At 38.9% G+C, this 13,866-nt stretch overlaps 1 protein-coding gene across 5 annotated transcripts in view; it reads right to left on the reverse strand.

The window, feature by feature from the left end:
• The window catches only part of LOC101120701 (24-hydroxycholesterol 7-alpha-hydroxylase), a 99,445-nt gene that overhangs the window by 34,483 nt on the left and 51,096 nt on the right, over positions 1–13,866 (reverse strand). For all 5 annotated transcript variants that reach the window (XM_060403217.1, XM_027958406.3, XM_042237365.2 and 2 more), the window contains 3 exons: positions 13,434–13,567; positions 4,602–4,697; positions 3,658–3,746 (listed from right to left, as the gene is read on the reverse strand). In XM_060403217.1, the coding sequence (XP_060259200.1) occupies positions 3,658–3,746; positions 4,602–4,697; positions 13,434–13,567 (319 nt within the window). The remainder of the gene's footprint in view (positions 1–3,657; positions 3,747–4,601; positions 4,698–13,433; positions 13,568–13,866) is intronic.

The raw sequence follows: 13,866 nt of genomic DNA on the forward strand, positions 1-13,866 counted from the left end.
ATACTAAGGTTTTGTGGGATTACATTTCTAGTGCAAAGATCTTTCTTAGCACACGCTGTTCAAATGAAGTCATTTGCCTTCATGAACAATTTTCTGGTTTTTGTTTGCTTTTTTTTTTTTTTAATGTTTTATGGGTTGGCTGTTTAAAATAAGTTAACAGAAAAATTACGGCTATTAAAAATAGAAACTTACTATAAAACTAAATAAACTAAGTTGGTTTTTAAAAATTAAGTCATATTTATTCAACATTCATATTCAGCCTACAGATTTCAGTTATATGATACATAAGTTGCCACACTTTGCACTCAAAAGTTTTTGAAGGAAAACCTAATATCTTGTCCTCCAAACTGCTCCTGTTCCTAATTTCTCTATTTCTACCATCTCTTCCAGCCACATAGATTCAAAGCCACCATCCTCCTCAAATCCTCCCTCTCAGCTGATCACCATTTCTAATCATTTTCCAAATGTGATAGATTCCACCGCTTCATGTCTCTGAGATGGAATGTTAGCATGACCTTATAACATAAGGCATGCCCCACACGAGTCTGCTCTACCCAAATCTTTGTAATACATCATTGGACCAATGTTCTTTTTCAATCTGTCTTCTAGTCACTACTAGTCACTTCTAGTCACTACTGGCCCCAGTGACAGTAAAACCATAACCCCTAAGCCACATACCCTTGACCAAATGACCCTTTGCTTACTGCTTCTTCTGTCCAGAAGTTCATCTAACTCTTCAAAGGCTTTTCTCCCCAGAAAACTGTCTAAGATCATCCTGATCAGATACATTCTCCCTTGAATCTTCAGAGCGTGACGCTTGGCCATCTCTCATCCTGTGTTCCTTGCAGTTATTTGTGAACTCGAAATGATATTCTCCTCACTTTCTCCAGATGTCAGCTGAGGACTGAGAATATGTCTTACTCTTGCCCAAAGCTTCTGCAGTAGCCACTGCAGAACACACAGTATGAGCTCAGTGCATTGAAAAACGTATAGTTTCTGAATAAAAAATATAGTATTGATTGAGCTGAAATGTGATGGCCCCACTATTGGACCTATTGCTATCAAACTCAAGCAAATGTCTGCCAGCTTCAAAAGATATCACAGTAAGATTGTAATAGCCTCTCTTAGAAACCACAGTCATCAGTTAATCCTTGATCATCGGCCCACACTATAAGCTGCATGCAAAGCATTTTAGTCCTTGGTTTAAACGACTTGTTGCTCAATTAAAGATGCTTATGATAAAATCTTTAGGCACAACTAGGAATATATATATATATATATATATGGGAGAAGGCAATGGCAACGCACTCCAGTACTCTTGCTTGGAAAATCCCATGAACAGAGGAGCCTGGTAGGCTGCAGTCCACGGGTTCGCAAAAAGTCAGACATGACTGAGCGACTTCACTTTCACTTTTCACTTTTCATGCATTGGAGAAGGAAATGGCAACCCACTCCAGTGTTCTTGCCTGGAGAATCCCAGGGACGGGGGGAGCCTGGTGGGCTGCCGTCTATGGGGTTGGACACGACTGAAGCAACTTAGCAGCAGCAGCAGCAGCAGGAATGTATATAAAGAGACTGAAAAAAGCATTAGCCAATGTTTTTAAAAGACTTACTCTCACAACATTGATATTAGTAGATGACAAAAATAATAAATATGTTATTGGTTTAAGAACTGCTTTTCTAAAGTAAAACTAATATTAGAGGAAAGATGAGCTTCATGGAGTTATGCAGTTATTATTGTTTTTGTTTGTTATACTATTCCTTTACAGTATCTGACACTCAATTATAATGTTCAACTTTGGAGTTTCTTTGGTGGGCATGTGGGCATGCTTTCAGGTCTAACCAATGAAACCTCCAACTCAAACTGCCTTAAAAAACGGCGAACATTTATCACATATATATTACATGTAATATTTATTATTTATAAAGATAAAAATATATATTATATATCACAACCATAAGTAGAGTAGCTCCTCAATACCGATGATTCAGTGACACATGACATTTCACAGACCAGGCTTTTCCCATAATTCTCCTCTGTGTCCATACACTCCACACCATCCTAAAGCTTATTTCTCTTGAACTTGCTCTTATCAACAACTGGAGCTACCTGCTTGCTTGTTCACTTCTAGTGGGAGAGGACAGAGGGGGCCTCTCTCCTATACATAGAAGAAAATCGTTTCTCCCTTCAATCTGATTGACCAGTTTAGGTTAAGGATGAACAGCTGTCTCCAGGGAAACACCAGGCACCAATCTGCTTACCTACCCCTCAGCTTCTAGAACAAATTCTAGGAAGGAAGACAGAATTTCCATGGTTGGCCAAGGCTAATTATAACCATTTTGGTGGTGGTGGTGATGGTTTAGTTGCTAAGTTGTATCCAACTCTTGCGACCCATGGACTCTAGCCTGCCAGGCTCGTCTGTCCATGAGATTCTCCAGGCACGAGTACTGGAGTGGGTTGCCATTCTCTTCTCCAGGGAATCTTCCCTACCCAGGAATCAAACCCAGGTCTCCTGCATTGCAGGCAGATTCTTTACTGACTGAACTACAACAAAAAGCAAGTTGGTATTATAAAACATATAACAAAGGAGGAGTTGAATGGATCTCTTGAGCAAGTCATAATCACAAATATGGATTGGTTTAATTATGTTCAAACAATGAAGATGAGTGCCTTAAGTTAAAACTAAAATATTCACTGAGTGAGATTTTGTTCTAAACAGGTATCTACATTTCTCCAATAGAACCATCTCCAATGAGGAAATGGTATGTATTCAATGTAGGCTGTATGTTTTCAAAGGTCAGGGACCATATCTATCTTTCTTCATGCTCTATTCTTAACACTTAGCACAGGGCCTGCTACAGGTGAGATGTTCAAAAAGGCTTCTCCTTAAATAAACAGTAAGTAACTTGCAGTAGAACAGGGCATCACATTGAACAGTCAGCCTGGGTACCATATTAATTTAACTCTAAAAGACATCAAAGGCAGGTTATTATAGAACCAAACTAAATCAATGAACAAAAACCACCTAATAAGTTGCTGTGATGCTCCAAGTTAAAGATGCCCTCTAATCCCAGCAAATGTCCATCATAACACTATTATGGACATATCAAGAAATACTGATACTTCTATCTTTATCTTTAGCTTCCCAGGTGGCTCAGTCGTAAAGAATCTGCCTGCCAGTACAGAAGATGCGGGAGACTCGGTTCAATCCCTGGGGCAGGAAGATCCCCTGGAGGAGGAAATGCAACCTACTCTGGTATTCTTGCCTGGAAAAATTCATGGACAGAGGAACCCAGTGGGCTACAGTCCATGGGTTGCAAAGGGTTTGACACGACCGAACACACACGCACACTATCTTTGTCTTTAAAAAAGAAGTCAAAGCACTTCAAATCATCCTTATAGGAAAGCTGAGCGTTTGAAACACAAACCCAGCTTTCATCTGGCAGCTGCAACTGTAATATTTAATTCTCATGAGGTCTCCTATCAGAAACCACTGCAGACATTCCCAGAAAGACATCACATAATACGATGGGCCAACCAAAGAGAATGTGGTCTCCTAGATTTCCTTTAGTTTCGATAATGAAGAAAAGAGGGAGTAAGCCAAAGCTTTCCCTCTCGGAGGCCTCATCTTTCTGCAGACTTTCTGTCACACTGACCTTCCAGGACACTGGTACTTCCCACTCCCAAATGCCATGAAGCAGTCCAAGAAAGCATGCTTCTCTAAATTTGCCTCTTTCCAGCGTTCCTGTGGGAAGAGAGCATTTTTTTTTTCCAAATCAGTCTTATATAAATAAGCTTAACTTTATTTCTCTAGGCTAAAAATGATCTTGTACAGCTAATCCTTGCATATAAAGTTGCAGGGTTGTTGGTCATTTTTTCCAACCTGTTATTAATATCAGCCACCATTAAGTTTTTGGAACATGAACTAATAAATTAAAAGGTTTAAAAAAGAAATTTTGTTAAGTGGCAAATGTAAATAATAACGTAAATCAACCACAGAATTGACCTCAGAAGAGGAAGAATATTTATAATAAGGCCTCAGGCTCCATCATAAAATTGCCCTTGGTAACAAATTTAACAAAGAGACACTGATAGCCCTCCCAGTTGGAGAAAGCTTGGTGTGTAGAATGAATACATCTGGATGCCATTTTTGACAATTTCACCTGAAGGCAGAGAGTGGACTAAATGACCTCTTAAAATTCTATTTTGCACTGTAATTCCTCAATTCTAAAAGACAGCAGAACACAGTTTTAATTTGCTTCATTTTTATTTTTTGTACTCCATGGAAACCAATAACAGAAGCAATTGCCTAAAGAACATGAAATAAGGCTTCTATCAGAATCAAGCATATTTACTTTGCCATGTCCTGCTTGTTTCAGATAAAAATTTATTTTAAAGTGGGTGACGCTTATTCCAAAAATTTCTCTGATTCGTAAATGTTATACCACTTATATTACAAATCTAATCTGTGCTTCATAGCTTTCGTTACTAGAGAGAAATATGATTTCCTAATGCTAATAGCTCTAATTAATTTATGAATTCATATTCTTAGCATAAAGGGGAAATCTAAGGACAATGTACATGGAAAGAGACAACTTACAGGCTTGAACAGGTCGGGTTCAGGAAAATACTTTGGATTTCGATGTAGCCAAAATGGAGACAACATCAATAAGTCACCAGAAGGAACAGTGTAATTCTACAACAGAAAAATCAGTTCCAAGTCATGTTTTGAAGTTTGCTTTAATGAGATCGTGAGTCATTAAAATTTACTCTACAACCATATTCGAGAGAAGACATATCCATGGTATAACTGATGGTGAGACAATCTCTTTCCTGGATGGCTCACTTCTATTTTCTAATGTAGGCAATTACTGATGTCTAATTCTGATGATTAGTTAAACATACATATATCTTTGGTTACATGGGGGAAGATAGCAGAATAATGTGAAATTTTTTGTATTATATTTATTAATTTAAGGATGCTCTAATGTGAGATCTTCCTTGGTGGCTCAGATGGTAAAGAATCCACCTGCAGTGCAGGAGACCCAGGTTTGATTTCTGGGTCAGGAAGATCCCCCTGGAGAAGGGAATGGCAACCCACTCCATTACACTTGCCTGGAGAATCCCATGGACAGAGGAGCCTCGTGGGCTACAGTCCTTGGGGTTGCAAAGAGTCGGGCACAACTGAGCAACTAAGACACACTCTAATGCAGCTTTTGATGTTTGATATTGGGCTTCCCAGGGGGAGCTGGTGGTAAAGAATCTGCCTCACAATGCAGGAAACGTGGGCTTGATCCCTGGGTCAATACCCTGGAGGAGGGCATAGCAACCCACTCCAGCGTTCTTGCCTGGAGAATCTCATGGACAGGGGATCCGCGTGGGTTGCAGTCCGTAAGGTTGTAAAGAGTCAGACACGAATGCACTGACTTAGAATGCACGCACACATTGGGGTTTGCAGCAAGTAGCCTTGATGATGGACATCACAGTGGATTCTGAGGTTCTGGAGCAGAAAAGACTAACTCTGAGACAGGCCATTGGCCATATTAGCACTGAGAACAGGGGCAGCGGGTGTCCTATCATTGGGAGTGCTGATAACAGTGTCAGGGAAGGGGCAGAGAATTCTCTGTTTGTTTGACTCCAGCAGCAGCAGCAGTTAGGGCAGAAAGAAGTCGAAGACAACTGATTAGGAAGACACAGGACAAAGAAAGTGCTGTGTGCTTATTGGGTTTGTTTCACGTTTGAGGTGGTTGTGAAACTGATGATAAACATTATGTTTCCCAAAGCAGCAGAGTGCATTATCCTTCTCCATTCACCTTATTATAATAGGTTTTCTTGATATATAACATGTGCACGCTTAGTTACTCAGTCATGGCTGACTCTTTGCGACTCTTTGGACTGTAGCCTGAGAACTAAAACTGTTTCACAAAATCATCTTTATATGACTTCCCTGGTGGTCCAGTAATAAAGAATCTGCCTGCCAATGCAGGAGACACAGATTTGATCCCTGACCCAAGATCCCATGTGCTGTGGGACAACTAAGCTCATGTACCACAACTACTCATCCGTGCTCCACGACAAGAGACACTACCACAATGAGAAGCCAGTGAACGCAACTAGAGAAAGCCTGCACACAGCAATGAAGACCCCGCACAGCCAAAAATAATAAATAATAAAATAAAATGATAAAAATAATCATCTTTATATCACCTTGCTTAGGAGCCAGAGGACAAAGAGCTCCCGCATGGTGTGAGATGGCTAGAGAGCCATCACCTCTACTGAGGTGAAGATATTTTATTAGTAACTCCCTGTGCCAAGTGGCAGAAGCCGCACCTGTTTAATTCTGCAGAGTTTTGAAGTCTTCTCAAGGTATTTGCAAAACACTTACTTGAAATCTACGTATTTAGAATAGTAGCATCTTACAATTGGAAACATCTCTATTTATGGAAGCAGGGAGTGGAGAGGGGAGGGGAGGGGGCCGTCACTGTTTAACCCAAGAGACCCCTGTTGGTTCTCATGGGAGCCGAGTAGTACTTGACTCTGTGATTTCGGTACCAGGATTGCTAGAGAGTTAGATCAAAATGAGGAGAGATGGAGGCATTTGCTTCTGTCCTCTTACCATCTTTAAAGTGGAAAGAGACCTGTGAGATCCCAGTCCTGTGTGTTCATTCTACTTCTGTTGGAACGGAGGATAGAAGCATCACAACTGGTTCTAAAGTCAGCTGGGGAGGGCCCTGATATGTTTAGGGGCCGCCCTGGGCCAGGTGTCCAGTCGGGGCAGCTGCCACCTTCCCCTCCCCACCCTCATAGCTCCCTTCAGTGGCTGCTGACCTAGCATCATGACATGTAGACGCTGACTGATGCAGCCCACAAAGCAGGCCGGCAGAGGAAGACTTCAGAAGGAGCTGCAGGAACAGCAGTCATTCTAGCAACAGGGAGGAGACTAGAAAGAAGTTTCTGTTGCAGCAGCAAATGCTAGGCAGACGAGGGAGTGAGGAGGAGGTGAGAAATGGGTGCATCAAAGGAACCGTCTGAGCAAATGGACATCACCATGTCCGGTCCAAACGGTCCTGTCCTTGCAACGTGGCAGATGAAGAAAAAGATCAAGAGAGAGACGAAACAGTCAGAGGACTGGGCACAGATCACAAGGAAGTGGAAGTCACAACTTCTCTGTGTTGCAGTAATTGCACCTGTCAGGTAAACCGAAGTGATCTTGACCAGCCCACCCCATAGGGATGCCGTGAGGTCAGATGAACTTCATCTGCTAGTCCGGAGATGAGCTTTCTTGATGAGCAAAGAGAAGGAGTCTCTGCTGTAAATCAAGAAGGATGTCAACACCTAAAGTGGTGCAAGGAATGCAGACTCTACTTCAAGAAAAGAGGAGTCCTGTAAAGGCAAAGCATCCATCAGAGGAGCCCGACCCCAGAAAGCACGCTCTTTCTCTCTATCTCTTGGCCAGGAGCTTGGCTGGTGTGAGCTGCTTAAAAAAAAGAAAAAGGTACAAAAAAGTACTTTAAAAAAGTGTATTCTTCTGTATAATAAAAAACTGCTCTCTAGAAACTTGGGAAAATTCAGGAAAATAGGAAAAATAGAAAGCAACCAGAGTTGTGGCAACAGAAGACAGTTACCAACTGGCTAGACTTCCCTCCAGTACTTTTAGCTAATAACAGCAGCTTAGGTTTTTGTTGTTTTTAAATATAGTTTATTGTTTATATATGTGTGCGTGCTTAGTCGCTCAGTTATGTCTGACTCTCTATGGCCTCATGGTCTGTAGCCCGCCAGGCTCCTCTGTCCACAGAATTTTCCAGGCAAGAATACTGGAGTGGGTTGCCATTTCCTATCCCAGGGGATCTTTCCAATCCAGGGATGGAATCTGCATTTCCTGCATTGGCAGGCACATTCTTTAGCACTAGGGCCACCTGGGAAGTCCACTGTTTGTATATACTGATATGTATCATTTACAAATGCATAAATGAACCCAGCATATACACATTATTGTTTTTGTCCCTACTGAATAAATTTTGACTCTTACTTTGTTCACTTGATATTACAGTATATTATTTTTATATTATATATTCATATAAAATAATTTTCTTTCCAATGGATGCTTAACTAATCATTTTCTACTATTATTTCTATAACAAATAATGCTATCACAAGTATCTTCTTTCACAAAGCACTGTTCATATAAAATCTTTTACCAAAGATGTTCAGAAGACATGAGAATATACATGTCCTATGTCTTCTGAATATCTAAGGTTATTCATACATATCGCTCAACTGTTCCCTCAAATATTGTAGCAAGATATGTTTCTAACTGTAATGTATGAGAGTATCAATTTCACTGCCCTCTTATCTGCTAACCTGACATTTTAAATAGGTTCTTTTTGATTGCTGTTCAAGAATTTATGTCTTTGCTGAGTATTTTTCATTTTAAGTTATTTTCTTCCATAAAATTTGTGTCATGTCCTACCCTCAGTAATCTATGTAATATTAGTGCTTTACTTATCGATCTGTGGTTCCTTAAATACTAAAATCATTTACACTTGCATTGTGCTTATACTGATATTTTTTCTTAATTTTTTGGCTTACATTTAGTTTATTTTCTACTTAACAGGACATGTTAAATTTTGATATGGTACAGTCTGTTCATTTGCATTGTGTTTCCACTGATTAATCCTAAACCTAAGAAGCCCTCTTCTCTCCAAAATGATATTCATGTGAAGTGAAGTAAAAGTCACTCAGTTGTGTCCAAGTCTTTGTAAGCCCATGGACTATACAGTCCATGGAATTCTCCAGGCCAGAATACTGGAGTGGGTAGCCTTTCCCTTCTCCAGGGGATCTTCTCAACCCAGGAATAGAACCAGGGTCTCCCGCATAGCAGGCAGATTCTTTACCAGCTGAGCCACCAGGGAAGCCCAAGAAAACTGGAGTGGGTAGCCTATCCCTTCTCCAGTGAATCTTCCCAAGCCAGGAATCGAACTGGGGTCTCCTGAATTGCAGGCAGATTCTTTACCAACTGAGCCATCAGGGAAGCCCTCTCTTCACAATCAGTTCAGTTCAGTTCAGTTACTCAGTCATGTCCGACTCTTTGCGACCCCATGAACCGCAGCACGCCAGGCCTCCCAGTCCATCACCAACTCCCGGAGTTCACTCAGACTTACGTCCATTGAGTCCGTGATGCCATCCAGCCATCTCATCCTCTCTCATCCCCTTCTCCTCCTGCCCCCAATCCCTCCCAGCAGCAGAGTCTTTTCTAATGAGTCAACTCTTCACATGAGATGGCTAAAGTACTGGAGTTTCAGCTTCAGCATCATTCCTTCCAAAGAAATCCCAGGGCTGATCTCCTTCAGAATGGACTGGTTGGATCTCCTTGCAGTCTAAGGGACTCTCAAGAGTCTTCTCCAACACCACAGTTCAAAAGCATCAATTCTTCGGCGCTCAGCTTTCTTCACAGTCCAACTCTCACATCCGTACATGACCACTGGAAAAACCATAGCCTTGACTAGACGGACCTTTGTTGGCAAAGTAATGTCTCTGCTTTTGAATATGCTATCTAGGTTGGTCATAACTTTTCTTCCAAGGAGTAAGTGTCTTTTAATTTCATGGCTGCAGTCACCATCTGCAGTGATTTTGGAGCCCCCCAAAATAAAGTCTGACACTGTTTCCACTGTTTCCCCATCTATTTCCCATCTCTTCACATTAGTGGCTTTCAAAGGTGGGGTAGGTCTTCTGGGAGTCCCGAGACCTTTGCAGAGAATCAGCTAGATCAAAAATCATTCCTGAATAAAAGACTTATTCAAAGTATAGGATGGTGGAGGTGGTTCAGTCACTAAGTGGTGTCCAACTCTTACGACCCCATGGACTCCAGGCTTCTCTGTCCATGGAATTTTAAAAGCAAGAATACTAGAGTGGGTTGCTAGTTCCTTCTTCAGGGCATCTTACCGACTCAGGTACTGAACTCAGGTCTCCTGCCTTGCAAGCAGTCTCCTGAATTGCAGATGGAATCTTTACTGAGGGAGCTGCCAGGGAAGCATGACAGGCCAATGTATTTTAATGTAACTAAGTACAAAAAAAAAAAATTTATTGATAAAATTTCAGATTGCAACAAACTTAAAAAAGTATCTCTGTTGAGTTTTATTTTATTTTATTTTTTTTCCTCTGTTGAGTTTTAGTGTAGAATCAAAGAATAGCCACAAAGATATCTGAAAAAGGCTAATAAAATACTCCTTCCTTTTTTGGTTACATGCCTGTGGGAAGCTGAAGTTTTTTCATTTCCATCAGTAGAAAACAATATATCACAACAAACTGACAGCAGACACATATATGGGAATTCAGATATCTTTGCAACACTTGAAATGATGTTCTATTTTTTATGTGTTTTGAAAAACAGAGTCATGTTTCATAAAACCACATTATTATTTTAACATGTATTAGGTTTCTTATTTTTAAAATGAATTACTTGGTGACTGAACAACAACAACTAAATAAACTTTTTAATAATTTCTCACCTTTATTTTCCAACATAGCAAATATTGATAGATATAACTCATATACACAAAAGCTCTTTGAGGATCTTAATAATTTTGTAAAGTAGAAAGGGGCCATAAGGTCAAAAAGTTTGAGAACTATTATTCTAGAAGCTAAAAAAAAACAAAACAAAACCCATTGTTAACGAATCATCCCAAACCATATATTAATCTCATTCTTCTTCAGGGACTTAAAAAGATTTATCTATCCAATATTACATATTCTGCACGGCTTGTGTCTTTGTTACTTATCTAGTCTGTTATATTGACCTGACTATCAGGTCTGACACCAGTATCATGCCATTTTAATTACTGTAGCTTTGCTACATGTTTTAATACTTTGAGAATATAACTAATATTCCTTAATTATTCATATTTTCCAACACTTTTTTTGGTTCATTTTTTCCTAGGTGGGGCTTCCCTGGTGGCCCAGAAGGTAAAGCGTCTTCTGCCTGCAATGCAGGAGACTTGGGTTCGATCCCTGGGTCAGGAAGATTGCCGAGAAGGAAATGGCAACCCACTCCAGTACTCTTGCCTGGAAATTTTCATGGACGGAGGAGCCTGGTAAGCTACAGTCCGTGGGGTCGCAAAGAGTCGGACATGACTGAGCGACTTCACTTTCTTTTCTTTCACTTTGTTTCCTAGGTATTCTTGCAGATTAACCGGGTACTAAATATGAAACCTTGAATAGAGAGCACAAGTAGAGGCTTAAGAATTTTGGAAAGGTGGAATAATAAAGAGAATGAAGGAACAGAGCAAACCAAAGAAAGCAGATAAAGTTTGTCCATTCTCACTTATTCATATATATATAAATATATTAAGAAGTAATTACGAGAGCAAAAATATATATCCCACTCAGACTCCATTAGGAAAGAGCAATGGAGAATACTTCTAGAATTCATAGCAAGGAATCTTGACCAGTTGTCCAATGGGTCAAGACATAGGTGATCCCATCTATGAATGTTTTTATGGTCCAAACTCCTGGGAACATGTTAATGTATTGAGCAAAGATATTCTACTTTGTTTCAGAGAATATTTGATGTTTAAAAGAACCAAGTTGTATTCATTTATACTAAGAAGATAATCAGTGATGTGTACAAATATTTAGCTATAGGAATGTTCACCTTTACATTGTTTATAATAGTGAGAGAATGGAAGCCACATACATATTCGAGAACAGAGAATTGATTTAAAAATTTATCTGGTGTCCATATATTCAATATTAGATTATGCTGTAATTCAAAATGATATAAATGTCTTTTGTTGATAAAAAAACTATTTTGGATCTATTATTAAATAAAATAAAATTAAGTTGTAAGGAAATTAGCTTGGTGTGACCTCAATTTATTTTTTAATGAATATACTACAGGACAAAATCCTAAAATTACAATAATATCAAAATGTTCACAGTGGTTATCTCTGACTTGTGAGATTCTAAGCAATTTGTAATTTCCTCTTTTAGCTTCTCTTTATGGTCTTTTTCTCCTCTAAACTCTGAAATAGCAGAAAAACTCAGGTATAGATCTAACAGAATTTGTATAGGATCAGTAGGCTTAAAATAACAATAAAAACAAACACCCACTTGTCTTTGTCAGACAATTAACTATTTTGCAATTCAGCTACTTATCTACTGGCCAGGATATAAATAAGGCTTAATAAAAATTCAATAACAATTATACTGAATAGTAATATTCAGAGTGATAAACACGTTGTTCTACTTAACTGCATGAAGTTGTTTGACTATTTCCAATCAATATGTATATTTTTTATTATATAAATCAATTTTTATATATTTATTATACAAATTATATCTATATTTAGATTTATAAATATTTATACAGGATGCGTCGGGCGGGTGTACTGGGATGACCCGGAGGGAGGTGGGAGGGGGGTTCAGGATGGGGGAACATGTGTATACCTGTGGCGGATTCATGTTGATGTATGGCAAAACCAATAAAATATTGTAAAGTACTTAGTCTCCAATCAAAATAAATTTAAATTTTAAAATATATATACATATTTAAATATATATTCATTATATCCATAGTCTAATATAATTAATATTTTGATTATTTAAAAGCAAAAACTGTTAAAAATCCCTTTAAAACCGAATGCTACAATTTGCATCAGATCAGTTAAATACACTACATTTCCTTTGTATTTAGCAAGTAGCAACTGGTATAAAATTTGGATTTTTTGTCTCTTTTGTGTTCTACTACCCCAAAATTTTCTTCATTTAAACCAGGCACTCTCAAGCTGTGTATAAACAAAGCTAATATAAATGGAGGGCTGACTAAATACAACCTATCTGGATAATTCAGGCCCCAAGTCAATCATCTAAAAAAGATTATTTTGTTCTGCCTGTATATGGAACTAAGCATCTGCCATATGTACATACCTTTTCTGGTGCACTTGAGAAAATTCTCCCACTTGGCCCATAGAAAGGACCTCACTCTCTTTTTAATTCCTAACATCAGTTGCAGCTACCCGTGGCATTCCTGCTGTGTGTACTTGTAACTGTGATCTGGGGCCTGAACTATCTTCTGGTTATCCCAAAGGACCTTCCTCATGCCCTCAACTCCCCAACCTATTCCAGCTGAGGAATAGGTTGGTCCAACAGAGAAGTGATTATTCAACTTACTTGCTTGATTGAAATAGGATTATATTAATTCTGATACAGAACCACATAGCCAAATTGATTACAAAAGGGTTGTGTTTTAGCTGAAATATTTGCCAACAGATAAATACCTACATTAACAAAATGTTGCTGCACAACTTTTACTAGTAACCTGTTTCTGTGTCACTCAGTATTTAATGGAAATTAAGAAAGATCTAACAAACAAATGGATAAAGTATCTACTTTTTTTCTAGAAGGTTCATTATTTTAAAACAAAATCAAAGCTCACCAAAATTTTAACTGGCTTTAGCACTTTTCGAGTGATGACACCAGGGGCTCTTAAACGAATGGTTTCCAAAATACACCATTTAATTAGAGGGAGTTTCTTCAAGTCATCCTCAGACACTTTAATCTTATCTTTACCTGCAAAGAGAATTAAAAAAAAAAAAAAGGACTTAAAGAGGCCAGAAAGTGATTTTATGCAAGCTCATCAACATAGTTTAAGAACTGCCTCTGATATCAAGTGTCAGTATTACTATTACCTTTGCATACCAAGTTTAGTCACTTATTATCTCTTTTTATCATTTTCCTCTTACCAAGATAAAATGGATGGCATGAAAAACTAAACCAGTGTTGACTACTGTAGTGTAATGGATTGGTATCCAACCTTGGTTCTTACAAGTCCTATGGCTACCAAATGTCTAAGATAGTTCCTGCCAGAA

The sequence above is a fragment of the Ovis aries genome, chromosome 20 (assembly GCF_016772045.2).
Source record: "Ovis aries strain OAR_USU_Benz2616 breed Rambouillet chromosome 20, ARS-UI_Ramb_v3.0, whole genome shotgun sequence".
NCBI lineage: Eukaryota > Metazoa > Chordata > Mammalia > Artiodactyla > Bovidae > Ovis > Ovis aries.